Source organism: Miniopterus natalensis, chromosome 2 (assembly GCF_054644295.1).
Source record: "Miniopterus natalensis isolate mMinNat1 chromosome 2, mMinNat1.hap1, whole genome shotgun sequence".
Taxonomy (NCBI): Eukaryota; Metazoa; Chordata; class Mammalia; order Chiroptera; family Miniopteridae; genus Miniopterus; species Miniopterus natalensis.
In genome coordinates this window covers 136,586,192-136,614,002 of record NC_142082.1, presented here as the reverse complement: position 1 = coordinate 136,614,002, position 27,811 = coordinate 136,586,192, and the positions used below count along the sequence as shown (strand labels likewise).

The following is a 27,811-nucleotide window of genomic DNA, read 5'->3' as shown; positions in this document are numbered from 1 at the left end:
TTAGGGGCGGGTAGCAGGCAAGAAGGGAGGAAAGCTGCGACCGTCGGTGATGGCAGGCGAGCGGCAGGCCCCGGGCGAGGGAAGCCCCGCCCCGCCCCGCCCCGCCCCGCCCCGCTCTCCGGTCGCCGCCCCGCCCAGGCCCGCAGAGCCGCGCTGCAGCGCTGGGGGCGGAGAGGCAGAGCGCCCGGAGAGGACCAGGCGTCTAGGTCGCCCGCATCCCGCTGCCGCAGGAGAGAGGAAGCGCCCCGGCCCTGCTCCCCGGCCTGCACCCGGGCGCCCCCAGAGCTTTCTCGGCCCCAGAGATCGAACACCTGTCCCCCGCCGCGGCCTCCGCTGAGCTCCTGCCTTTGGAGCACGCACCACTTCCGTCGCTCAAGGAGAGCCCCAGCCCCACGCCGGCGACCACCATGACGGAGACCAACAACGAATGCAGCATCAAGGTGCTCTGCCGATTTCGGCCCCTGAACCAGGCCGAGATTCTTCGGGGAGACAAGTTCATCCCCATTTTCCAAGGGGACGACAGCGTTGTTATTGGGGTGAGTGCCGCTACAGGAGGGAATTTCAGGGAGCTGGCAGGAGGTTGAATCCTACCCCTCGCGGAGCTTTAGCCCCTGCCTGTCTCTCTGCACCCCCTCCCCGCCACTCATCCTCCAACCTTTTCGCCGAAGCCCCTCCTCTCCCCTGCACCAGGATGGCTGGGTGTGGCCTGGCCTGGCCCACGGCCAAATCTCTGCAAAGTGGGAGGGGGCTACTTCCCCCAGATCAGGTCACCCACCTCCCCTTTGCTGCCCTCTGCAGCGTCCCACCCCTTACAACCAGTTCCATGTTTTTCTGATGTTTTCCCTCACCCCTAGAGAAAGCGTGTCTTCCCTTTGTTATTGGCTCATATCTCTACCCCCAGCTCCCAGGAAGGGAGGGGGAGACTAGTGGATGGACTAGATCGGAGGTGGACAGTCCAGTATCTCTGCGGAGATACAAAAGAGAATGGGCTCAGGGCTCCAGCATTCCCCGAAATAGTTGCAACCTGGAGTTGGAGGGAGGGCACAGGTCTGACGAAGGGTTTTCTGAGAAAGAAATTCATTGATGCCACACCTAGTTTGGGGATCCTAAGGAAATGTCTGCCTTTCCTTCCCAGGTACAGTAGGAAGAGGATTTCAGACCCACCCAATTCCCCCTAACAAATAAAAATAACCAGACCCTGAGATCCTAACAAGTATTTGCTTATTCATCCTTTCTGTTGATCCAATAAAAAGTAGCAAGCCTCCTCTACTTCATCCTGACAGCCCCTACCCATGGAGCAGATCTTATGAAGGAGAACTAATATTTACTGTGTGGTTGTCACTCTACATATATTATTTAATCCTCAGTACAACACTCTGAAGTGGGTATTAATATTTCCATTTTACAGATGAGGGACTTGAGGCCCAAAGAAGTTGAATGACTTTCTCAAGGTCACACTGTGAATTCATGGATGTGAACCTAAGTCTGTGATTCCAAAGCTCATGTCTTCTCCTCCATGTCATATTGCCTCCATAGATTTCTATTCTAGTCTTTATCTGTGATGGTCCAAAGGGAATTTGTAGAGAACTCCTTGCCTACCCCTCCTTTCCTAAGTTGATAGGGATTGTCAGGCTAAGGGATGAAAGGATTGGAGTGGAGTCCAGTAGGGCTTGAGGGGTGCTGGGCCAGGAAATTAGCCACTTTGAGAAAGGAGGGGCACATAGGAGGACAGTCCTCAAGGTCAGGAGCACTTCTTATGTATCTTTGATTCACAGTGCTTGGCACAAGGCATGTTTGCTAAAGGAATGAAGAAGGGAAGGGAGCCTGGGCCTTCTGAATCAGTGAGAATGGGACTTTGAGTAGACATGCCTTAGAAAGAGACCTGCTTACATGTCTTGTCCCCAAGGGCCTCAGTCTGGCACCACATTGAGCTCTCTCACCCACACTGTGTACTCAAATGGGTGCTGATGCCGTGTGTATGCTTATGAATGTGAATGTTTGCCACATTGAGAGGACCTGTCTTTTTCTGCCTCAGGGACATTAGGCCTGCAGTCTGGTCAGTGGATCAACCCTGGGGGGACTCCTCTCTGAGTAGTCTGGGCAGCAGGCATTAGCTATGAGAGTTGGAGCTTCAGGTCCCTCTGAGATATAAAGACTGAGAAACAGGAGGGAGGTTGTTATGTGCGGAGCAAATCCACAAAAGGTATCTACTTTTAAGCCTAGCTTCCTTTGCTGTAGGTTTTTCAGGTAAGTCTAAACCAACTCCTCTAGGCTCTCTGGCTGTTCATCCTGGCTTGGTGAGCATGGGGCATGGGGTGATGTTGGGAGAAGGAGTTGTGGTATGGATCTGTCCAGTTCACGCAGCTAACAGGAGAGACATGGAGGAAGGTGGGGAAGGAGGGGAGATGAGGAGAGGCCCTGCCAGTTCAGATTCTATCTTAGCTCCATAGCTGGGCCTTCCTTATCTGTTTTGCCTGATATTTGTAGGTCTGTAGTTTTGTCTTGCTCTGTATCTGCTCTCACCGTAGCCCTTCCCGTCAATCTCTCATTCCAAGATAAAGACTTATGGGGGGCCATTTTGTCTCAGGCAGCATCCTTGGAGCTTGTCTTCCCAGCCTTACTGTTCATTACCATTCAGGAAGATGAGGGCTATAAGAGAAGTGATTTTTGAGGAGACCCTTGAGGATCCCAACAAGGGAAGGAAATATCCTACCCCCTTTCCTCTTTCCTCCTCTAGCTCCCTTTGAGGCCCACTGTGTGAAAAACTCCCTGAGGAATTAATGAAGGAAGCTGCTTCGAGATGTCTGGGGCAATGAGGGAAGAGTGAAAGTGGGAGAGAGGGATCTGTCCACACCAAGCCCCGCTCCTTTCTTTAACAGCTCTCGTCTCTGCCTCTGCGCCTCTGCGGCACTGCTGCTAGCTCTGGGCTTCAGACTCCCTAATTTTCATGGGCTTTTTCTGCTCGGCAAAGGGTAGGAGAATAAGCTGGAGGGACAGCTCTATGAGCCTTATCCCTCCTTCACTCCCCTGACTTGTCCCAGGAATCTGGGGGATGGGGCTTAGCCAAAGTTAATGACCTGAGTCATAGTAGAAGGGTGTCTGGGTCACTATGTGTGCTGTGTACCTTGTTTTGCTCTTTGTGTCACTCAGAATCCAATGTTGACTTTTTCACCAGGTCCATTTAAGTGTCTCTCTTTTTTGGTCTTAGTGATCAGAGTGTCCCAGGGCCTGCTGTGTGTGCAGTTACATCTATACCAGATGTGGGAAGGGTGACAGTAAAGAAACACACACACACACACACACACACTCTCTCTCTCTCTCTTTCTCTCTTTTCTCTCTTCCTCTCTCCCTCCCTCCATCTCTCCTTCCTTCCCTCCTTTATTCGAGTTATCTGTTACATTCTACCTTCCTCAGGTGGTTAAGTGAGTTCTTAAGGAGGCAACCTCCCGGAACCATTAAGTACCTCATTTGGAAAAGCTAGGTTAGAACCTGCAGGATTATTAGAGCGGTCAGTATTGTTTGGGGTGGCCTGGGATTCCTTTGATATCTGAAAAGGGGAGGAGGCAGGTCTCCCCTCAGCTTTGGGGCAGTCTTATAGAGGAACATGGAGAGGGGAGGTAATGTTCACTGTGGCCAATGTCTCTCCAGCATTACCATGGCAACAATCCCCAGGGGTGTCACCATGGAAATCAGGCCTGGTGCTGGGGAGTTCAGCCTCTACCAAGCGCTTTACTGAGGGTTGAAAGGTTGGTCATCTTTGGATCCTGACTGTAGGCCTTCCCATTAGCTTTAGTCAGTACACATAATGGAAGACTGAAAGGTGCTGGGAGACACAAATGACAAGGAGACAACAAGGAGGCTTGGAGTGGGGTTAAAAGAGAACAGAAAGTCATGGGCCTCCAGACTGGAGAGAGGCTCTCTGGACAAGGCTGTGAGGAGTGCTTAAACTGCTGTCGATGGGAGAGAACGTGGGTCTCAGGGGCATCCCTCCAAGGAGGAGGGTCTCCCTGAGTCTTTCTAATTTATCAAGTCTTCCAGTCTCTGATGTTGTACCAGCTCATGGGGTCTTGGGTTACCTAGGGGTAGAGATGGTGAGGGAGGCTCCTCGGAGAGGGTGAGTGGGAGAATTGCATACTTCTGAAAATGCGATTGAGTTTGGAAAAAAGGAGTGACAAAGAGCTTTAGTTCTGTCTGGAAACAATAGAAGAAATGTCCAAATTGGGGCAGGGGTATATGGGGGAAGGGAAGGAAAAGCCATGATAAGGCTCTGACATGATGTTAGTACTTCAGTTCTTGGGTCACTCTGGCAGTGTGAATCTGGAATCAGATTGCTTGTATTTGAAACTGTGCTCTACCATGTTTCAGCTGTGTGACTGTGGGCAACCTACTTTACCTCTCGGAACTTCAGTTTCTGCATCTATAAAATTGAATAATAATAGTACCTACCTCCTAGGATTGCTGAGAGCATTAAATGAGATAATGCATATAAACTTCTTAGCACAGTGACAGGTGCATAATAAACTCCCAGTAAGTGTTAGATGTTATTATTATTTTGTATAGGCCATCTCCCCACAAGCTGGTCTTTGACACAATTAGGAAGTGGTTAACGTTTTTCCCTCTTACTGGTTGTTTCATCCAAACATCCAGGTCCATAGTATCTTCTTGCTCTTCCTCTATCAATATCTGTTTAAAAAATATTTATGAAGACCACCCTATGGGCCAAGGATTGTGTTTGATGGAATTTAGAAGGAATCCCTGCAATCAAGAAATTATTGATCTACATGGTAATCCAGGCTTTGGAGTGGTCTGAGCAGAGGCCTGGGAGGGGGCATCAGAAATGGCTTTTGTTAACTGTACACATACTCCTCCAAATTCTGACAAGAAACACCCCAAAACATACTGCAGTCTGACTCAAAGTAATTGGGTGTCAGTTACTTTAAGAGATGTAAATAATGATGATCTGAATAGTCTAAAGGCAGAAAAAGAAAACTAATAGTCTAGTTATTCTCATAAAAAGGTCTGATGAAATGAATTTATCCTGTGTGTAATCAATAGAAAATTAAAAGAAACTTACACTTTAACAGAAATAAAAATCTTAAGATAAAGAAATGAAGAGCCAGACTTGGAGTTTAAGGGTCCAGCTAAGTAGGGAAGTGGTAACAGACCTTCCCAGAACCCTGAAATTATGATCCGTGGCTTTCCCTGTTCGTGAGATTACGAAGTGCGCCCTTTTGTAGCTCTTGAATACCTTTTATCCTCACAGTGTTGAGAATGCTCCTCTTTCTCTCTTAGCCTATGCTGAGGAATAGGGGTTCCTCAGGCAATAAATGCCTTCAGCACTTGGAGAGCGCCCTCCATTTTAATGCATTTGAAGCATCCTTTGGAATCCTTCAACGGGGAGTGTCAGAGTGAATGTGAGAATGAGCGTGTGTGTGTGTGTGTGTGTGTGTGTGTGTGTACGCTCGCGCCCACCTTCCCAGAAGGTAAGAAGGGAGGGGCAAGGTTATATGGCTTGGGAGTTATATTTAATCCCTTTTGGCTGCATGCCTGGCTTCAAGAAGCATGGGTAGACATCATTGGTGGAGAAGAGGTGAGAGTCATTGGTCTGAGATAGACGTGGTTTGTTTGTTTCTGTTTCTTGGCCAATGGATGGAAGAAACATTGAATTATATTACAGTTCAGGAAACAAGCTTCAATTAAATATAAAGAAAAGAAAAGAAAACAAAAAAAGATATTATCACTGAGGACATCAATGTCACTTTAAATCTGTTTATTGTAACACTATGATTTTATTCTATGTAATAAGGATTTTATTCTTTGTGATAAAGTGTAATGACAAACTGTACAGATAAAAAGGGTGGGAAAGTCACAAAGGGTGGGAAATTCACAAAATATGAATAATCCACAAACTCACATTTTAAAAAAAAGAATCAAGGTAGATTTTTTAAAAATTTTTTAAAATTGGTTTCAGAGAGACGGAAGGAGAGGGAGAGAGAGAGAGATAGAAACATCAGTGATGAGAGAGAATCATTGATTGGCTGCCTCCTGCATGCCCCCTACTGGGGATCAAGCCTGAAACCGGGGCATGTGCCCTGACAGGAAATCGCACTGGTGATCTCCTGGATCATAGGTCCATGCTCAACCACCGAGCCGTGCCAGCAGGGCAAGGTAGATTTTTCTTTAATAATATTAAACATAATATTATTACCACACTAATATATTTTAATTGTTGACAAAGTTAAAAACAAAGAAAAGCACAAAGAAGAAACTAAACATCAGTCAGCCCTGGCCAGTGTAGCTCAATTAGTTGGACACTGTCCTGTGCTCAGAAAGGTCGCCAGTGTGATTCCTGGTCAGGGCACATGCCGCAGTGCTGGGCTTGATTATGGGTGAGCGGCGTGCAGGAGGCAGCCGATAGATGTTCGGCTTTCACGTTAGTTTCTCTCCCTCTCCCTTCCCCTCTCTCTAAAAAAATAAATTTTTTAAAAAGCCCACCCCCCCCAAAAAAAAGTGTTAACAATTTAATATATTTGTTTTCAGTGTTTTTTCTGCATATTAATACATATGTTAATACAGATATTAATTTTAATAAGTGTATCATAAACTAAATGTTGCTTTATAACTTATTTTTTCACTAACAAAATATCATGACTATTTTACCATCATCAAATATTTTACATAATTTTATTTTTGAAATGTTTGATTTTTGAATAACTGTTACATGTGCATGTGACAAAATTCAAATGATATAAAAAGGTATACAATGAAAAGTAAGCTTCCTTCCTACCCCTCTCTCTTAGCCACCCAGTTCCCCTTTCAGAAAGCAACCTTATTACCAGTTTCTTGTGGATCCTTCTAAAAGTATATTATACATTTACAAGCAAATACATATACACATAAATATACTTTTTTTTTAACACAAAGGGTTGCATACTATACATACTATTCTGTACCTTGCTTTTTTTCCTTTTATATCAGCACATAAAGATCTATCTCATTCTTTTAAACAACTTTTTAACAACTGTGTAATTTGTTATAGGGATATACCATAATTTATTTAACCAGGTCCATCAATAGGAACCTAGTTAAATAAATTATGGGTTATCTTAATTTGTTATTACAAACAGATTTGTTATTACAAACAGTTAACTGACCCTGTATATATGATTTTTGCATATGTACCATATTTTTGTAGGATAAATTTTTAGAACTGGAGGTCATAAGGTGTATGCATTTAAAAATTTAAGAGCTAGTTCCAAATTGCCTTTCATAGAGTTGGCTTCAATTTATATATGCCCTCACCAATGCAGTGCATCATCAAACTATTTTATTTTGGCCACTTTGACAGGCTAAAATGGCATTTCATACTTTTAATACACATTTCTCTTACTAACAATGAGGTTGTGCATCAATTCATATTTTAAGAGCCATTATAACTATTTTATGATGTTATATTTCATGATAGCACTTATTGAGATATAATTTCTATACAATGAGTACACATCTTAAGCAAACAGCAGGATGAATTTATTTATTCTTTTAATCCTCACCCAAGAATATTTTTCCCATTGCTTTTTAGAGAGAGCGTGGGAGAGAGAGAATGAGAGATAGAAACATTGATGTGAAAGAGACACATCGATTGGTTGCTTCCCGCATGCGCCCTGACCAGAGCAGGGACCCAGCCTGCAACCAAGGTACGTGCCCTTGGCTGGAATCGAACCCTGGACCTTTTAGTCCGTGGGCCGACAGACACTCTAACCACTGAGCCAAACCGGCTAGGGCAATACATATACATACATACATACATATATATATATATATATATATATATATATATATATATATATATATATATATATATATATATATAATTTATTTATTTTTTTGTTTTTAAATCCTCACCCAAGGATATTTTTTTCATTGATTTTTTTTTTTTTTTTTTTTTAGAGAGTGGAAGGGAGGGAGGGGGAAAGAGAGAGAAGTATCAATGCGAGAGACACATCAACTGGTTGCCTCCCAGACACACCCCAACCAGGGCTGGGGATTGAACCTGCAACCCAGGTACATGCCCTTGACTGGGAATCAAACCTGTGATCATTCCACGTTCAGGCTGACACTCTAACCACTGAACCACACCAGCCAGAGCCTGGATGAATTTTATAACATATTTTGACACTCTTGTAACTATTACCCAGATTGAGATCTAGAGCATTTCTCTTACCCCTGAAAAGTTCCCTTGTGCCCCCTTCCTGTCATTATCACCCACAGGCAACTGCTATGTTGACTTCTATCACTATAGATAAGTTTTGTACATTCTTGAACTTCATATAAAGGGAATAATACAGTGTGTGCTCTTTGACTTCTTCACTCAACACATTTTTGAGATTTACTGATGTTTTATTATAACATCATTTTACATAGCAAGGAATAAAATATATGTACATGCCATAATTCAATTTTTTATGTAAACCAGTTCCCTAAATTTGAGTTGTTTTCATATTCTGGTTATTATAAGCAATGTGATAATAAACATTCTTGCAGCTAAATATTTGCTACAAATATATCTGGGTCAAGGCTTTGATTATGTATTTCTGAACTGCACCCAGAAAAGTTGTATGGGCCTACCAGAAAAGAATGAAGGTGCTCATTTCAAGGAAATTATACTTTCCTGAACACTCATTTACACTGGGTAGTACAATTAAGTTTTTGTTTTTCAATTTGATAGGTGAAAAATGATGTTCCTGTTATAGTTTTCTTTTTTTGAAAATGTTGAACATTGTTTATAAAACATTTGTATTTTTTCTTCTGTTGTTAATAGTAGCTCTTGTTCATTTTTTATGTTTAGTTTTGTGTTTTTGTTAGTAATTTATGAGAGTTCTTTATATAGTAAGAATGTTCATGTCTTTATTATAAAAACTTAAAATTTTCTTATTTAAAAATTACATATTTTTATTTTAGAAAAGTTAATAATCAAAGTCCAAAAGAACAAACTCCTAAAATCTCACCCTCCAAGGATAATTACCATTGACATATTTTTTCTATGCAAGGTATACTTTTTTTTTACAAAAATGGAATCATCCTTTACATACTTCTTTTTTTACACTGATGCTATTTAATTTAATTTAATTTAATTTATTTTTATTGATTTCTGAGAGAGAATGGGAGAGGGAGAGATAAAAACATCAATGATGAGAATCATTGATTGACTGCCTCCTGCACGCCCCCTACTGGGGATGGAGCCTGAAACCCAGGCATGTGCCCTGACCAGGAATCAAACGGTGGCCTCCAAGGTCATAGGTTGACACTCAACCACTGAACCACACCTGCCGGGCTACACCAATGCTATTTTAAAAACCACTTTTTTGCTTAATATACCTTGTCATATCATTACATATTTTATAACATCATCTAGATATTATTTTTAAAATTTAAAAGCAATATGTTGGCTCTGGCCCGTGTGGCTCAGTTGGTTGGAGCGTTGTCCCATACAACAAAAGTGGCGAGTTTGATCCTGGTCAGGGCACATACTCAGATTGCAGGTTCGATCCCATTAGAGTCTCATGTGGGAGGCAACTGATAGATGTTTCCCTCTCTCCCTCTCTCTCCCTCCCTGCCTCTAAAATCAGTAATAATAAAAAAAGGAAACAAGAAAAGCAATATGTTGTCATTGTAAACCATTTATGTATCACAGAAAAATGTAGTAAGTATAAGCTCCTGTCATTCTGCCCTCCAGTAATAACCACCATGAACAGTTCTGTGTATCATCTTCCATGTCTTTTTTCTGAGGTTATTCTATCCATACACTTTTTGAAAAATGTAATCACATTATATACATTGTTTTTATTTTTTCACTTATTAATTGATCTTGGATATATCAATATATGTGAACCAACCTAGCTTATTAATTTTTTTTCAATCTGGTTTATTTTAGTGGGGGATACAGAGGTAGCATAACCAACATCTTGATGGATGTTTAAATTGTTTCTAGTTTTTCTTTAATACACACCTCTCTAGTGAACATCTTTCAGTGCTTAAGGAAGTGTTGTAAAATGAATTCCTGGCACTGCAATTGTTGGTACAGAGTACAGATAGTATGGACATTTAAATATTTAATAGAATTGTCCTCCAGAAAGGCTCTATCGGTTTACAGTATTCTTTTTATTGTAGAGAGCACCTTCACAACTCCTTTCTCTTGGTGGATTCTGGTTTGGGGCTTTATAGGCTTTCACCACAGAGAGACCAGATAGGTGTTTCAGGTAGATTTTTATCATAAGCCAGATTTTTCAAATCTTTTAAATCTTTTTGCTTTTCACTTTTTATTATGAAAAACAAAATCTTTTTATTGTTAAAAAATAACATTTATTAGTTTTCCTTTGTGCAAAGAAGGAAACCAAATAATGTACTATTGTCTCATCCTCTTTGACATTAAAAAATATATAATATTAAACATGGTTTAAAGATGTCAGCAATCCAGGATACAAAATGAAAAATGAAAGCCTTCTCTCTTTCAGTTTCTCTCCCCAAAGTAACCACTGTTCATGCTTTTGTGTAATTCCTTCTAGAAAAAAATTCTATATATATTGATGCACATCTCCAGCTCTAGCCGTTTTGTGACTTTCCTTATTTACAGCATGTCCTTCAAACTCTGGTGTCCATAGACCTAGAGGTTTCCATTTCAACTGAGTAAAGATGGACTGTGTAGTAAAACAATTTGACAACTAAGTCATAGTCTCTTTATACGGAATGGCAGGAAAACACAACTGAGAAATTTGTCAGGTGATGGAGAACAAGCATAGTCTCACTTAATCTTCCCGGAGATCTTCCCTTTAATATGATTAGATATCAAATATATTCTTTGTTTGACTCCCTGGGTTGTGAATATTTTGTATTTTTAGCATTCTTATCAGCACCTTGATTTATAATATGTTACCTGAATTAAGCAAAGTACTTGTAGGTCTGAGTGACCTGCTTCATAATTTCTCTTTACTTAAAGCTAATTCCTTAAAAAGAGACCCATATTTATGATTTCATATAATACTAAGGGAGCTTGTGTCAATGTTTCCATAATAGTTCAGCAGCCTGGTGTGTCTGTATTTCAATAGGGAACATATCCCTAACTTTGCATCTTTCACTTCATACATTTTGAAAGTCTTTCCATATCAGGACATATGGATCTATTGAGGAAGAAATTTTTTAACTTGGGTAGATTTTTAATGTTAATGAATTCTTTGGCACTCTCCATAGTCTAGGCCCTGTCGTCGTTTTCCGTTTGATTTCCCAGGGCAGGGCATCCAGGATAGTAGAGCAATAAATCATGACACCCAGGCTGAGATCCCCTCACACAATCTTACTATATGACACTCCTCTCCACCACATGGACACAACTCTTGGTGTCAGTACTAAATTTTGTTTCTGTCTCTCGTTTCCCTCATCCCCGTATCGTCCATGCATATGGATGGTTGAGGGAGTGCCTTCTCGGGTTGGTGCACGGTGAGGTGTCTGTATTTCTTCTCCCTCACACCCTGCCTGCTGATGTCTACCATCTTTTATTTCCACTCCAGGGGAAGCCGTATGTCTTCGACCGTGTGTTCCCCCCAAACACAACTCAGGAGCAAGTTTATCATGCATGTGCCATGCAGATTGTCAAAGGTAATGGATGTATTTTTCGAATGTAGTTTTTCAGGATGCCCATTCCCTACCCCACTTCTCTCCACCAGTGCTCTTTCTCTGCTCTCTCTTCCAGATGTCCTTGCTGGCTACAATGGTACCATATTTGCTTATGGACAGACATCCTCAGGGAAAACACATACCATGGAGGTGAGGGTTCTGACTTCCATGGAGGGTGAGAAGCTGGAGTTATAATGGGAGACCAAGAAATCTCAGTGAGGGAAGGGTAGGAATGAAGTGTTGCCTGGTCCGGAGGTGGCTGGGTCTAGAGGAAAACGGAGGGGCAACAATCTAGTGCAAGTTTAATGCAGTCCCTTCAGCCAGCTGCAGTTTACCCTCCTTTCCACTACTCCAGTTTTCTCTTTTTGATCTGGAAAAGCGACAGCTATGAAAGCTCAAAGGGCTGTTTAGTTCTGTCCTCCTGCCAAAAAAAGGGACGTGGCAGTGACCGTCTTCTAACGCAGGATGGTTCCTATCAGCTCTTACCTTCGTGTTCACCTGCATACCTCTGCATTGTCTCATCCCTCCTGAGCCCAGCCTTATCTGGAATACCCTTACTCCCCAGGGAAAGCTGCATGACCCCCAGCTGATGGGAATCATTCCTCGAATTGCCCGAGATATCTTCAACCACATCTACTCCATGGATGAGAACCTTGAGTTCCACATCAAGGTGACCAGGCCATGACCTCTGGGCATCTTCAGATGGGGATTGGGAGGGGAAGATCTAACATGAACTCACTGAGATCCTGGATGCCCCAACTTACTCTCCCCTCTGGTTACCTCAGTACTTCCCCCCTAAGATATTCTCTTCTGCTCTTTTCTTCCCTCTATCACTGTTGGAGCAGGTCACGTTAGCTTGAAATTCACTTCATAACTCCTCCTTTCTCCCTAATCAGGTTTCTTACTTTGAGATTTACCTGGACAAGATCCGTGACCTTCTGGATGGTGAGTGGTGTTTAACTCCAGTGAATGGGTGGGGGTGTGAGGAGGGCAAGGAAAAGAAAGGTCACATTGCTCTCGGGGTTAGGTACTGTTTGGCAAGAGATGCAGAGGGGACACAAGGGCACCCCCCCCATAGCCATGTCCCTTGCCTCCACTCACCAAGATTTCCAAAACTAAAAGGGTCAGAGGACGAGCTTAGACGCCCAGACCTACACATAAATAGCCTGAGACCAGCTAGACCCCTGGGGCTGGAATCCTGGAGGAGAAACTGTCATCAGTTTGTGCAGGGAGTTTAGGCTTCACAGGGGAGCCTAAGGGAGTCTTCCCTTTTGCACTTAGAAGAAACACCATCTGAGTGGACTACAGGGTGCAGGGGGTGGGGGTGGGGAGGTGGAAGTGCTCGCCTTGCTCACCTGTTTTGTCTTGATTCAGTGACCAAGACAAACCTGTCTGTGCATGAGGACAAGAACCGGGTGCCATTTGTCAAGGTGAGAGTGGGGATGGGGGTACCCAGGCGGGGCCATTGTATTCCAAGTGTGGGCGTGGGAGCAGGATGGATCAGTGACCCAGAAGTTGGAGGGTGGATCTCCTGGAGGTGTGAGATGTGCCAAGGGGCTGGGGAGGGGCTGGGGGCTTGGAAAGGACATTCTCTGGAAAGGTCATTTTGTCCTTTGAGGGTGCAGGTAATTTAATTAGCAGGTCAAAGTTTATGGGTCACTGTCCATTTGCCCCTGCAGGGTTGCACTGAACGCTTTGTGTCCAGCCCAGAGGAGATTTTAGACGTGATTGACGAGGGGAAATCGAATCGTCATGTGGCTGTCACCAGTGAGTAGGGATCCAAGGGGCTTTTAATTCTGGGGTCTGCCTCCCCTCTGTGCCTTCAGGGATTGAGAGACTCGAAAGAGAGCAAAGGAAGACTGTCCTCCAGAGGAGGAAGGACCCTGTCTGTGTGACTCTGCTGCCTGGGAAATGTAGTGGCAGGACCCTCTCTCTTGGTGGGTGGGGGTAGTGGTCAGGGGAAGCCAAGCTAAGGGCTTCAGTCCACAGGGATTGGTACCAGGACTATTTCTCCCTCCCTCCTGCAGACATGAATGAACACAGCTCTCGCAGCCACAGCATCTTCCTTATCAATATCAAGCAGGAGAACATGGAGACTGAGCAGAAGCTCAGTGGGAAGCTGTATCTTGTGGACCTGGCTGGGAGTGAGAAGGTTGGGGGTCTTGGGGGGGGGGGGAGGAAAGGAAGCCTTGGGAGGAGGTGTTCTTTTTTAAAAATCAAAATAACTTTTGCCCTGGCCAGTGGTTGGAGCATTGTCCCATGCACCAAGAGGTCGCTGGTTCGATTCCCAGTCGGGGCACATGGCCAGGTTGCAGGCTTGATCCCCAGTAGGGGGAGTGCAGGAAGCAGCCAATTGATGTTTCTCTGTCATGGATGTTTCTCTCCCTCTCCCTTCCTCTCTCTCTAAAATCAATAAAAACATATTTTTAAAAAATAACTTTTTAAAATTGAGATATAATTCATAGTTCATAAAGTTCACCATTTAAAAGTGCAGTTGAGTGGGTTTTAGGATGTTTGCAAGGTTGTGCAGCCGTCACCCCTAATTCCAGAACATTTTCATCACCCATTAACAATCACTCCTACCCTCCCTTTCCCCACCCCCTTCCCCTTCCCCTCTGTCTTGATGGATTTGCCTTTTCTGGACATTTCTTATAAATGGGGTCTTATAATATGTACATGTAGGTGGGAGGGGGTGGCCTTTGGCAAAAGAATTTAGGGGAATAGAGGAAGGGCCTTCTCAGTTCTCTGTCCTCTTTCCCTGTCCCCTCTCCTCTTTGGACTGCACCCCCTACGTGGAGGGGAGGCGGTGAGAGCCCCCTCCCTTTGCAGTGGCTCATGACACACCTGTCCCTTAATGCCCTGTAGGTCAGCAAGACTGGAGCAGAGGGAGCCGTGCTGGACGAGGCAAAGAATATCAACAAGTCACTGTCCGCTCTGGGGAACGTGATCTCTGCCCTGGCTGAGGGCACTGTGAGTGTTCCTTAGGTCCCCTCACTCTCAAGGTCCCCCTCGTCTCCCACCTTCTCCTGCTGCCGTGTAACCACGCCCTGGTCATGGATCGCCCGACCCCTGGTCTACCACTGTCCTTTCTGATTCTCCTGTTACATTGACTTCTCTGATTCATGCCTCCCTCCTTCCCCAGAAAAGCTACGTGCCCTATCGAGACAGCAAAATGACACGGATTCTCCAGGACTCTCTGGGAGGAAACTGCCGGACAACTATGTTCATCTGCTGCTCGCCGTCCAGCTACAATGATGCGGAGACCAAGTCCACCCTGATGTTTGGGCAGCGGTCAGTGGCAGGGCCCCCAGCTCCCGGCCCAGCCCCTGCTGCTCTGTCCCCTCAGCGTCAGCAGGCCGCAACGAGGGTCTCGTGACCTTGTCCCCTTCTCACCCAGGGCAAAGACCATCAAGAACACCGCCTCAGTGAATCTGGAGTTGACTGCCGAGCAGTGGAAGAAGAAATATGAGAAGGAGAAGGAGAAGACAAAGGCTCAGAAGGAGACAATTGCAAAGCTGGAGGCTGAGCTGAGCCGTTGGCGCAATGGTTAGAGAGGGGTCTGTGGGCATGCGAGGTGGTGGGAAGAGGAGGGGCCGTAGGGAGCCGGAGCGCAGCCCTGCCTTGGGGGTGCTTAAGGGCAGGCCAGTCTCCAAGGAGGGCTGTGTTTCTGGAGGGGGCCGTGGAGCGGTGGTGAGGGAAGGGAGAGGAGCTGACTACCATGTCCTCCCAGCCCCGGAGACGTCCACGTAGCAGGAGAGATGGAGACCTGGAGGTCTGGGCGTTGAGCAGTGAGGGAGGGAGGTCTGGCGGGTGCAGCTTTCCTTTCTCCCGTCCCCACTTGGTTTTGCCCCTTTGACAGGAGAGAATGTGCCTGAGACAGAGCGCCTGGCTGGGGGAGATGCAGTCCTGGGAACCGAGCTCTGCGAGGACACGCCTGTCAACGACAACTCCTCCATCGTGGTGCGCATCGCGCCCGAGGAGCGGCAGAAGTACGAGGAGGAGATCCGCCGCCTCTACAAGCAGCTCGACGACAAGGTGAGGGCAATCAGGGCGCAGAGACGGCCCGTGGAATGAGAGGGGGAACTTAAACATTAGCTTATACTGCCCTTATGTGATTTTAAAAGGGGTAAATGCTCATTATTGAAAATGTGGGAGATAAATAAAAATGCGTAGAAGGGAATTAAAATCATCCATCAGCCTACCATTCAGAAATAACACTGTTAACATTTTGCTTTTCTCTGTGCATATACCGTGCAATTGAGAGATACTGTATATGTAACTTGGCATTCGATTTTTTCATTCAGTATTGTATCATGAGCAATTTCCTACTTTGTTAACAATTCTTCATAAAAGTATTTTAAAATGTCTGCCTAACAGTCTGTGTATCAGAATGTATTTAACTATTCACTTATTACAGGGCTTCTAGTTTTTTTGGTTTTGTTTGTGTGTGTTTTTTGTGTTGTTTTTAATTTTTTTTTACATATCTTTATTGATTTCAGAGAGAAGGCAGCAGAGGGAGAGAGAGATAGAAACACCAATGATGAGAGAGTCATTGGGGATCGAGCCCACAACCCGGGCATGTGCCCTGACCGGGAATCGAACCTCGATCTCCTGGATCCTAGGTCGATGCTCAACCGCTGAGCCACGCCCGGCCGGGCTGTTTGTTTTTGATATTATAAATAATTACCTTTATTGAAATGATTAACTTTGCCTCTTTGCATAAGGCTTTGCTCTTGAATGATTTGGATAGAATGGAGTGCTGGAGTGGGATTTCTAGGTCAAAGGATATGGATATTTTAAGGCTGTTGCTATGTATTGCCAAGGTTATACTAACTTCTAGGAACAAAGGAATTTAAAAGTAAGGGCAGGAGTTGAGGAAAGAAGCTGAGGAAATTCAGATGTCTTTTTAGGCTGTGGGGTTTTAAAAAGTCAAAACCTGAACTACCTCGATTTTATTAGGATCCTGTCTCTCCCTCAAACCCATAAGTCTAAACCAGGAGGACTAGCTTCCCTTCACTCCATCTTTCCTCCTTTCCCCTAACAGGACGAAGAGATCAACCAGCAGAGCCAGCTTATCGAGAAGCTCAAGCAGCAAATGCTGGATCAGGAAGAGGTAATGGAGAGGAGGGCAAGACGTGAGAGGAGAGGGGTGTGCGTTCATCCCTGGAAGGCTCAACAAGGACCTTTTCACAATCAGAGGGGAGAAGAGGCATTCTGCTAGGATTTAGTCACCCCCTATACTATGGAGGTGTGGAGACTTAATTGGGACTTTGCTTAAAGCACAATTATGGCATCTAGGTGCTTCTTCATTCCGCTGCTCTATTTCTAAGAAGCCTAAAGCCCACTTCCTCTTGACTCTTATTTTGGCCCTTGCCTCTTCTAGGCTATGCCTGGGTGGGGGGCTCAGCTTCCCCAGAGCAGGGAGACCACAGAAGTGGTCACTGGCAACAGACTCCCTCACATGCCTCCCCTCCCTCGAAGCTGCTGGTGTCCACTCGAGGAGACAATGAGAAGGTACAGCGGGAGCTGAGCCACCTGCAGTCGGAGAATGACGCCGCCAAGGATGAGGTGAAGGAAGTGTTGCAGGCTCTGGAGGAACTGGCTGTGAACTACGACCAGAAATCCCAGGAGGTGGAGGAAAAGAGCCAGCAAAACCAGCTTCTGGTGGATGAGCTGTCTCAGAAGGTGGTGAGTGGCCCACTGGGGTCCAGCAGCTCCCTGGCCTCAGGACATCCTCCATGTCCAAAGGGGCCATTGCTTCCTTCCAGGGCTGCACTGTGTTTGTACCTTTGCACTGCTGTTCAGTGTGTCGTGAGACCTTCCCTCCGCTGCTCACTGCACTTCGCTCTCCTGACCCCTCTCTCTTCCAGGCCCTTCTGCAGGACCTGTGTTCTCTTCACAGCAGCCGTCAGGGTCATGCATGAAGGGAGAGGCCTCTGCCCCGGCTGGGGAGGGTAGCGGGAAGATGGTGATGGGATAACAGGTTGATGCTGTCCCCAGGCCACCATGCTGTCTCTGGAGTCTGAGTTGCAGCGGCTACAGGAGGTCAGCGGACACCAGCGAAAACGAATTGCCGAGGTGCTGAATGGGCTGATGAAGGACCTGAGTGAGTTCAGTGTCATCGTGGGCAACGGGGAGATTAAGCTGGTGAGTGGAGACAGAGGCAGCAGTTTTGTTCAGGTCGTTTTTTTCTGGGCATTGATGGGAGATGCAAAACAGGAGAATCCAGGCCGTCAGGGACACTGAAAAAGGCAGGCCAAAGATCCAGGAAACACGCCCTCAAACTAGACCCAGGAAAACAAGTAGAGGTTTGCATAGACTCAACTGAAAATACGCCTTCTAAAGGGTGCTGAATGAAGAAGCAACAAAAGAGCATATGAGATCTTGCTCCCTGGCACATGTGGTCATTTTGGCTCAAATAAACTCTTAGTAAAAGTCTCTAAAAAGAGAAGAAGCATAAGCAGCGACAATGGAGATGTAGTTATAGCAGGATTTAGAGATGGGGGCACAGAGTTAGAAATGACATATGCAAATCAGTGGCAGGGACAATGACCCATCTGGATGATCAAGCGGAACAGTTTGACTGAAAAAAAAACATATTGCTTTATAAGACAGAAGAGGTGACTGTCAGAATTGGATCTTTAAGTTCAGGTAGAGGGATTTAGTGTGAAATGCCAGGTGATAGCTGCTAAAAGTTGTTTGGAGAATACCTGTCCCATTTAAGTCCTGGTGCAGGTGGGTGTGTGCGGGGATAAGCAGAGTGGAAGGGAATAAATAAAAGGTTTCCTGCAGCAGAGCACCTTCTCCCTCCCTTGCCCCCAACAGCCCGTGGAGATCAGTGGGGCCATCGAGGAGGAGTTCACCGTGGCCCGACTCTACATCAGCAAAATCAAATCGGAGGTCAAGTCTGTGGTCAAGCGGTGCCGGCAGCTGGAGAACCTCCAGGTCGAATGTCATCGCAAAATGGAAGTGACTGGGCGGGAGCTCTCATCCTGCCAGCTCCTCATCTCCCAGGTGAGTGCAGGAGTTTGAGAGTCTTTGGGTGCCATGGGAGAAAGAGGGTGACTCTGTGGTTATGAGGTAAAATTCCTAGGACTTACCTTTATGTCAGGTGCCTAGGGCCCACTGAAGTCAAGGACAGAAGAGCTTGGGTTAGCAGAGGAGGGTCTGGGCCAGAGAAGTGAAGTTTCAGTGGGGATACTGGCCTCTGAGCTGATGGGGTCTAAAAAAGGGTCTGTAGAAGCATGGCCCCTGACGTTGCATCCTCATGGAAGACATCGCAGGAGTGGAGGGCCTGGGAAGAGAGCTGGAGTTTACAGAGGTCTCTGCTGCCCAGAGTGGTGACCTTTGCTCCACCCATACTCTTCCTCTCTCCATCCCTTCCCACGGCAGCATGAGGCCAAGATCCGCTCGCTTACGGAATACATGCAGAGTGTGGAGCTAAAGAAGCGGCACCTGGAAGAGTCCTATGACTCCCTGAGTGATGAGCTGGCCAAGCTCCAGGCCCAGGGTGAGGCCTTCTTAAACTTCCAACCCATCGGGATATGAGATTCCAGAGGCAGCAGGGAGGGAAAGTGACAAACATCCAAAGAAACCAGGGACAGCACATTCCCCCAAAGCACGAGACTGAAATCATGGAGACCAACCCACATGCTACTTAGCAAGTTTTTGCATGTAGCTTACTGCACACAAAACATAAACACTCCGTTATCCTGTCCCTGCTATATCAAATTGGGCTGTCCTAACCCAGAAGTACATTCCTGTGGACCCATGCTGGGCAGATGTCCCCTGCCCTGCCTTGAAGTCTGGTTACAATGTGAAGTTCCTCCTGGTGGAGGTAGGTGTGGTGTAAGCTGTCCTTCCCTCTTTTAGAAACTGTGCATGAAGTGGCCTTGAAGGACAAGGAGCCAGATACACAGGATGCAGACGAAGTGAAGGTGAGTGGGGAAGGTGTGGGGATGACTGGGGCCTGGCAGGGCTGTGCTGGCCCACACTGAGCTGGTGTGGGGGAGTCTGGCTTTGAGCTTGGGCCGGGGGCGGTGTTCACAGAAGGCCCTGGAGCTGCAAATGGAGAGTCACCGGGAGGCCCATCACCGCCAGCTGGCCCGGCTCCGGGACGAGATCAACGAGAAGCAAAAGACCATTGACGAGCTCAAAGAGTAAGCGTTCCAGAGGGTGACTCTGGTCCCCACCTGTTCCTCTCGCCCGGCTATGTCCACTCAAGTGCTCCCCTGAATCCTATTCTTTAACTTCCACATGTCATTCCCCCAACAATGACACAACTTTGCAGCCCAACTCAGGAGGGTCAAGGAGTAAGGCCTAGTCCCAGTCCTTGAGGCTCTTTGACTAGAGAGCTCAGGGTTCTTTACTGTCATGGAAGTAAGTGGTTTCCATGATCCACGAAGGTAGATGCATCAATTCTAACTGGACTCACTCGTATCAGAGGGAAAATGCTTGAGGAGCTGGTCTTTCCTTTCTCCGTCAGCCACATCCTTTTGTTCTCTCCATACCTCTTGCCCACCACAGCCTGAATCAGAAGCTCCAGTTAGAGCTGGAGAAACTTCAGGCAGACTATGAGAGGCTGAAGAACGAGGAGCAGGAGAAGAGCACCAAACTCCAGGAGCTGACGTGAGTGTCCGGGGCCGCCGGCAGGCCCGCAGCCACCGAGGCTCAGGCTGCGACTCAGCCACTCGCAGAGGCAGGATGCAGTGCAGATGGGAATGCAGTGACCGTGGGAAGCAAATGCCTCACAAGAACAACTCGATGGAGTGGGGAAGGGGGAGAAAAAGGAGACTTTCAGAAATGACCTCTGTTGAATATTAGCTGACATGGGAAGATGTTTGTGATGTTCTGTTAAGTGTGAAAAGCAGGTTACAAAACAGTACGAATTAATGATCCCATAAAATGTATATGGGATGCACATGCATAGGAAAAAGGGTCTGGAAAGATGGACACCAGAATGTTAATGGTGGTTTGATCTGTAAGTAGTGGAATCATGGGCTTTTTATGAAACTCGTTTTCCTTATCTTTTTTCTTTTAATTTTAAAAATATATATCTTTACTAATTTCAGAGAGAGGAAGGGAGAGAGAGAGATAGAAACATCAATGATGAAAGTCATTGATCAACTGCCTCCTGCATGCCCCCGACTGGGGATCGAGCCCGCAACCCGGGCATGTGCCCTGACCAGGAATCGAACCGCAATCTCCTGGATCCTAGGTCGATGCTCAACTGCTGAGCCACGCCCGCCAGGCTCCTTATCTTCCTCCCCCCCTTTTCTAACTTATGTACAGTGAACATGAGTAACTTGTATGGTAAGTAATATAAAGTATGAAAGGAACGGAGGCAAGAGAAGAGTCCTGAGTCTTCTGTGTTCCTCTTCCTCCAGATTTCTGTACGAACGACATGAGCAGTCCAAGCAGGACCTCAAGGGGCTGGAGGAGACAGTTGTGAGTAGTTTCCTTCTGTGCTGAGTTAACAGGGTGGAGGCTTCATCTCTTCCCCACAATTTCTCCCGAACCCCACTCCTCCTTCTGCAAAGCCTGCCTGCGGCGTAATCAGGACACATCTTTTCCTAAAGGATGTGTGACTCACTTAAGTGGATAGGCTGCTGAAGGCGCCAATAACTTCAGAGTAAAAAGGTTGACCAGGTATTTGACTACCCCAGTCTTTCATCATTCTTTCCAGGCCCGGGAACTCCAGACCCTCCACAACCTTCGCAAGCTGTTCGTTCAAGACGTCACGACTCGAGTCAAGAAAGTGAGTTCTCTCCCCACTTGGGCTCTTCCCAACCCCCATCCTCTCCTCCTGTTCCCAGGTTCCTCCAGCCCTTTGGTCTCCTGTGGCTGGCTTGGCCTGGTTTGGGTGGGACCTGTTTGGCTTCAGGACAGCTACATATTTCCCTCTGTCTTTAATCAGAGTGCAGAAATGGAGCCCGAGGACAGTGGGGGGATTCACTCCCAAAAGCAGAAGATTTCCTTTCTTGAGAACAACCTGGAACAACTTACAAAGGTTCACAAACAGGTAAGAATGGGGCAAGGAATGAGGAGAACGCTTGAGGCCAGGTGCCTGGGATACCAAATCCTCGGAGGCCCCTTGGATTTAGGAAAATCTATCTGCATGTTTTCCTTACTTTTCCCACTAATTCCTTCTTTATAGCAGATTTGGTCCCACTTTTACTTTGTTGTTCATCCCATGCCTGTTTTCCCTTCTCTAAGCTCCCAACTTGCCTCTGCTCAAAGTGGAATCCCCAGGCCTATGTTGTTGGAGGGAAACGCTGAAATTGATAGAGGCTTCCAAGGCATGGGGCAGTAACTATACACAAGGGATACTGATCACACTTCAGCCAGGGATAGAAAGCATTGAAACAAGAAGCAGCTAGGGAAGTTGGGTTTTCTTTCATGGAGAGAACTCCATCTGCCTAGGCCTGGGGCAGGCATGAAGGGAAATTCCATGATGTCCTTGAGATGGCCCAACCAGCCCCTGGTCGGGGCCAGGCAAAACTCCTGTGTATTAAGTTACTGCCTCTCTGTCCCCCTCCTTGCTGCTGCGGTTCCCTAGGTGGATGACTGGGTTTCAAAGGTATGGGGTGGGGAGGTAGACGGAGCAGTCCAAAGGAGTCCGGACAGGAAATGTTTGGTGCTGACAGAGCCAAATAGCTGAGCCTTGAAGACAGGGCAACAGTCTGTCAACTGGTTCTTTTAACTGATTCATAAAATAAACCCTAGCTTGTACTTTATTCCCTTCCACTTTAAATCCACTTTAAATCTACTTTAAAATTCCATTTAAACTCATATTCTCACTAAACTGGACCTTAAACTTCTTTCCCTCCCAGTACACTGGAGTACACTGGAGTAGTAGACACTCAGTATATCTTCTTTTAAAAAAAAAAACAAAAGATAAACATCACAGAACTGTGGCCCAATGATAGTCTGCAGGGTTTGTTTTATTTGGGCTTGCAGAGGGCTTTACTACCATCCCTCTCTCTTTGCCTATTATAAAACAATATAACAACATTATAGGAAAGTTGAAAGATAGGGAAGAAATGTTTGTTATCAGTTCTGCCATTCTTTTTAAAGAAATTAAAAAGAATGTTCATTTTCCTTCTCTATCTAAATGCATATTATATTGCCTTTCCCCCTAGTTTTTTACTGTGATAAAATATGCAGCATAAAATTTACCACCCTGATCATTTTTCAGTGTACAATTCACTGGTATTAAATTCATTGGTAATGTTGTGCAGCCATCATCACCATCCATCTCCACAACTCTCTTCATCTCGTAGAACTGAAACTCTATGTCCCTTAAACAATAACTCCCCCTCCCCTCCTCCCCCCAGCCCCTGGCACCTACTACTCTCCTTTCTGTCTCTACGATTTCGACTACTGTAGAAGTGAGATCATACAGTATCTGTCCTTTGATGAGTGGTTTATTTCACTCAGCATAATGTCCCCCAGGTTCATCCATGTTGTGGCATATGTCAGGAGACCATAGGCTGTTTCATCCCCCCGCCGCCCATTGAAGCTCTGCCTCTGCTCCAAATCCCAAGGACCAAAAGCTACTCACTCATAGGATTAGAGGACTCCTCAAAATTTCCTACCTTAGCAGACATGAGGCTAGAAAGGAAAATGAGAGAGATGTAGAAACTTCTCTGTTAACCAGATCTTAAATAGCCAGGGCTACAGCACCATTACTGATCAAACCAAGCTATTATCCCAGCAACACGCTGTTTATAATCTGTAAATTGTCTAAAATTAAAGGGGCAGAGTGTTTCTAGCTCTGTCCTCTCTCCCAGTGTTCCCAGCTACACTGAATTCCCTGCTACCTTCCAAGGCCGGCTTCTTTGGCCATCTCTAGTGCCCCCAGTCATGTGTGAGACCCTGTAAAAAGATCAGCATATCTTTTCTGGCTGCAAGGTGGTTGCTACCACACTACCTTAATTTAAGTGGGGGAGGGACAGCTCAGGAAATTCTTGACTGTGCAGGTAACGAACACAAATGTTTGTGAACCTCAAACATTTTCTTTCCTTCCTATGGGGCATCGTGTGTATGTGTGTGGGAGGAAATGGGGGCTCCTGGATTCCAGCTTCTGCTCCTGCTCTGCACTGTACCTCACCTGCACTCAATGCCATATCCACCCTCCAAACTGCTGCTGTGCTCTTGCTTCCCCTCCCTGTGCATGCCCACAAAGCCATCTCTGGGTGAGGGGGTGCCTCATCCCCATGGTTGCCCTGGGGCTGTTGGTTTGGCACAAGCTGTAAGATATTGGGGGGGGGGTGTCTAGGCCAGGAGGAGACTGGGACAGGGTGCTAGCACAGGGGTTCTGGGCTACAGTGGAGTTGGCACGTTTTGCTGCCCAGAAAACAATGTGACTTTTTATAATGCCTGACCATCGTTTGCTCAGGGAGAAGGAAAGAACTAGCTAAAACAGCAAGTTAAATAAAGGGAATGGGGTTTTTGAGGAAACAACGTGGTCTCTGTCTTCTCTGACTTGATTTTTCTTCATTCTCTCTCCCCACCTGCACCCCACCCTCCACTGCCGGCTCTGCCCTGGGTCACTCGCCTTTGCTCCCGCCTCTTCCCTTGGGCTCACCCTGCAGCTGGTACGTGACAATGCAGATTTGCGTTGTGAGCTTCCTAAATTGGAAAAACGACTTAGGGCTACGGCTGAGAGAGTTAAGGCCCTGGAGGGTGCACTGAAGGAGGCCAAGGAGGGCGCCATGAAGGACAAGCGCAGGTACCAGCAGGAGGTCGACCGCATTAAGGAGGCTGTGCGGTACAAGAGCTCCGGCAAGAGGGGCCATTCCGCCCAGATCGGTGAGTGGGGAGTGGGTGGCAGTAGGCAAGGTGGGGTTAAGTGTCAAGCAACTAGATTATTGCTTTTTACCCTCCCTGACCCCCATCATCACCTCCCAAAAGTATAAAAGTGAATTATCTTACAAGCCATTCAGTTCAGCTCCAACTACATGACCTCAGGGACCAGGGCAACTGCAGGGAATCAAGCCTCCTTAGCATCACTTTCCTTTCTTTATTACAGCCAAACCCGTCCGACCTGGCCACTACCCAGCATCCTCGCCCACCAACCCCTATGGCACCCGGAGCCCTGAGTGCATCAGTTATACCAACAGCCTCTTCCAGAACTACCAGAATTTGTACCTGCAGGCTGCACCTAGCTCCACCTCAGATATGTAGTGAGTGGCCAAGGGTGTGGGCTGGAGCCCCAACCCAAGGCTCTCTGCACCCTATAAGGCATAAGGTTGGGTCAATCATTGGGTGAGGTTTAATTCTTTTCCTAAGTAGCTTCATTAATTCTTTCTCATTGATCCTTAGAGGGTGGGCACCTGCCTTCCAAGCCTGCAGCCGTGTTTGTTTTCTATTCTCTGGGGAAGAGAGGGGTGTACGGCTCCATCCCTGAGGGTGTGGATGTGTCCTTGGCATAGTGGAGGGGGGGTGCCAGAGGCTGCATCTCTCTGCTCTGCTCCATCCAGCTTTGCAAACTCCTGTACCAGCAGTGGGACCATGTCTTCTGGCGGCCCCCTGGCTTCCTACCAGAAGGCCAACGTGGACAATGGTGAGTGAGAAAGATGGGTCACCAGCCTTTAGGATCCCCAGGGCAAGCTGAAAAGTATAAGAAAAGTGAGTGACCCTGTACCTACAGCTTGAACGCTGCCCATCCCTTCAGGGGCTTGGATTCTCATAAGTAGATTCCTCCTATTACAACACCTGTCCCCACCCTTACCTTTCTTTCCCCTTCTTCTCTCCTTCATGAGGGGCCAGGGAGGCTTTTTCTCAGGCAGCATGGAGTAGCTGTAGATAGAGTGCCACAGACCCAGATGGCAGCTGTGCTCCAAAGAGTGTTACCTTTCTTTCTAAGAAATTAGGATGAGAGAGGGTCCGGGGAGACTGTTTCTAATGCTATCTCCTTTTTCTTCCTCTAATCTTACATTCTCAATGATGATCTCTTCAGGAAATGCCACAGATATCAACGACAACAGGTACACCAGTCCCCACTGCTCTTGGGTTCTCTAGGTGGAACTAGAAGAAATGATTAAATAATTAAATTTCCCTCATGCCCTAGTTAGAGGTTCCCTGGAGCCTTCTGGGGAAAGAAGAGGAAATGAGAATCAGTCTTGCCATCACTATGTTATCCAGGAGACCCAGTCACTCCCCTGCCTCGGTGCAGAACACTGTCCCCTCCTCCAATCCCATCTGTGACTTCTCCCCATCCCAGTGATGGGGGCTGGGGGGAAATGCCATGGACCTGATGCCCTGGTTTCTCTGGGAACTTTGTGATCTTGGGCAAGTCAGCTCCATCTCTCTGCCCTTGTTTTTCCCTGTATTCCTGTAAAACCGGAATAGTCCCTGCCCTTCACTATCTCAAAGAAATGTTATGAGAGCAAAGTGACAGGAATGCTTTCATTTTTACGGAGCTGACAATGCTGTGATTGTGCTGGGACTCTTCTTCCAGGAGTGACCTGCCATGTGGCTATGAGGCTGAGGACCAGGCCAAGCTTTTCCCTCTCCACCAAGAAACGGCAGCCAGCTAATCTCCCACGCAGACTGCTGCATACCTGCACTTTCAGGTAGCTTCAGGCCGCTTCCTCTGACCAGCCTCAGGTTGCCTACTTTCTTGCCCTCAGCCTCTTGTCTCTTCCTTTTTCTGTGTGTGTTTTTTTTTAATCATTTCAAAACTTTTACTACATAGTTATCCCTCAATTCCTTTCCCTTCTAGGGGTTCCATTTGTGCTGCCCCAAGTCCTCTGAACACTGACCTCCCTTCCCCACCTTATACTTTCCTTTTGGCCTATTAGTAGCCACAGTACTGCCTTTCTGCCACTAGGGGTCACTGCCACATGTCAAAATAAGTGAGAAAGGGGGATGGATCCTGAGCCACTCACTGGTCATAGACCACAGTAGATATTAGGAGACTTTGGGAGATAATCTCAACCCGCCTTCTGCCTCCACCCTAAAATAATTTTGGATGGATAGGTATTTTCAAAGACCTCTCCAGTACAGGAGATGTTTGATTTTTTTCCTACACCTGTGTCCTATACTCATATCTGTGTGTTGCCAATGAGTTTTAGGAAATGCCCCAGGAATCTTAACTTTTTGTTTATCCAGCTGCAGTGTTAGCACTCCTCTCTCATCTTGCTCAGTGGAGGTGGAAAACCACTGTGTCCCCACCTCCAAGCCACCCCCACCGTCTCCACCTCAGTCCCCAGGTCCTCTCCTGTAGTAGCACGGCACCTTCCTGGTTCTTGTGTCACCAGACTCCTTGCCATGGTTGCTTTTGGGCCCAGAACTGGGTACTGTGATCCTGTTTTATGGTCCACTTTGGGTCCTTGGAGAATTAGGAATGAGAGAACACAGCTAATCTCTTACTGGGCTGCATCTAAGCTGAGCCCTCTCCAGGGGTTTTCCAAAACAGTAGGCCAGGCACACACAGGCAGAAAGGCATGAGAGCAAAGAAGTAGGAATGGGGAAGGAGAAGTTAGGAAGATCTGGGGTGAAGGAGGAGGGGTTGGGAGTGTGGTGTCCAGTTGTTGGTATTAAAGGAACAGCACCGTAAACCAAAGTCTGTATAAATGTCACCCTGCTCCTATTCAGTGGCTGGGCCTCAGGTGGTTGCTCACACCCTCTTTCTCTTTCTCCCCAGTTTCTAAGAGGGACTGAGGCCTCTTCTCTCAGCATGCTGCAAACCTGTGATCTCTGATGCTAACTCCCTCCCCAACCCTTGTCGTTTGATTGTACTGTTTGATGTCTTCTCTTACTCTGTATCTCTTTGTACACTGTATCTATATATCAAAAGCTGCTACTATGTCTCTATCTTCTGTCTCACTCTCTAAGTATCTAATGATGTATTTAGCAATTTCTAAGCATAGTACACCCTCCTCATTTGGGGCAATAGGGAGGAGGGTGAATGTCTCTTCTTTCATATATGCGTCTCTCACACTGCGTGGTGTTAGTCACGGAGATGATAAAAGGAAAAACGGGAGCTAGAGGGCTGTGACCTTTCATACACACACACACACACGCATGCACACACACACAAAGCCTTAAGTGGAAGAATGTCTTAACATCATAAAAAGATACAGAAATAGACTCTTCCTACCTCCTCTTTCACATACAGCACAGGGGAGGGTGAAAT

General features: G+C 46.5%; 1 protein-coding gene across 1 annotated transcript; it reads left to right on the top strand.

Moving 5' to 3' along the window:
- The first annotated feature begins 344 nt into the window (after positions 1-344).
- Positions 345-27,400, top strand: KIF5A (kinesin family member 5A). Its single transcript, XM_087814582.1, has 28 exons — positions 345-536; positions 11,562-11,649; positions 11,744-11,817; positions 12,233-12,337; positions 12,564-12,612; positions 13,042-13,097; positions 13,347-13,434; positions 13,695-13,819; positions 14,533-14,637; positions 14,810-14,958; positions 15,065-15,213; positions 15,527-15,702; positions 16,712-16,780; positions 17,149-17,355; positions 17,668-17,814; positions 18,493-18,681; positions 19,060-19,177; positions 19,540-19,604; positions 19,717-19,826; positions 20,194-20,295; positions 21,054-21,114; positions 21,353-21,424; positions 21,584-21,688; positions 24,264-24,480; positions 24,701-24,854; positions 25,152-25,234; positions 25,631-25,658; positions 26,132-27,400. The coding sequence occupies exons 1-28, from the start codon at positions 408-410 to the stop codon at positions 26,208-26,210; spliced, it is 3,099 nt and encodes a 1,032-aa protein (XP_087670708.1). The 5' UTR covers positions 345-407; the 3' UTR covers positions 26,211-27,400.
- Positions 27,401-27,811: the final 411 nt, after the last annotated feature.

Excerpts from the sequence above, each read along its gene's own strand:
- KIF5A (XM_087814582.1), top strand. The coding sequence starts at position 408 with ATGACGGAGACCAACAACGAATGCAGCATCAAGGTGCTCTGCCGATTT. Across the intron at positions 12,338-12,563 it reads ACCTTGAGTTCCACATCAAG|GTTTCTTACTTTGAGATTTA; the intron begins GTGACCAGGCCA and ends CTCCCTAATCAG. Across the intron at positions 25,235-25,630 it reads GAAGGCCAACGTGGACAATG|GAAATGCCACAGATATCAAC; the intron begins GTGAGTGAGAAA and ends TGATCTCTTCAG.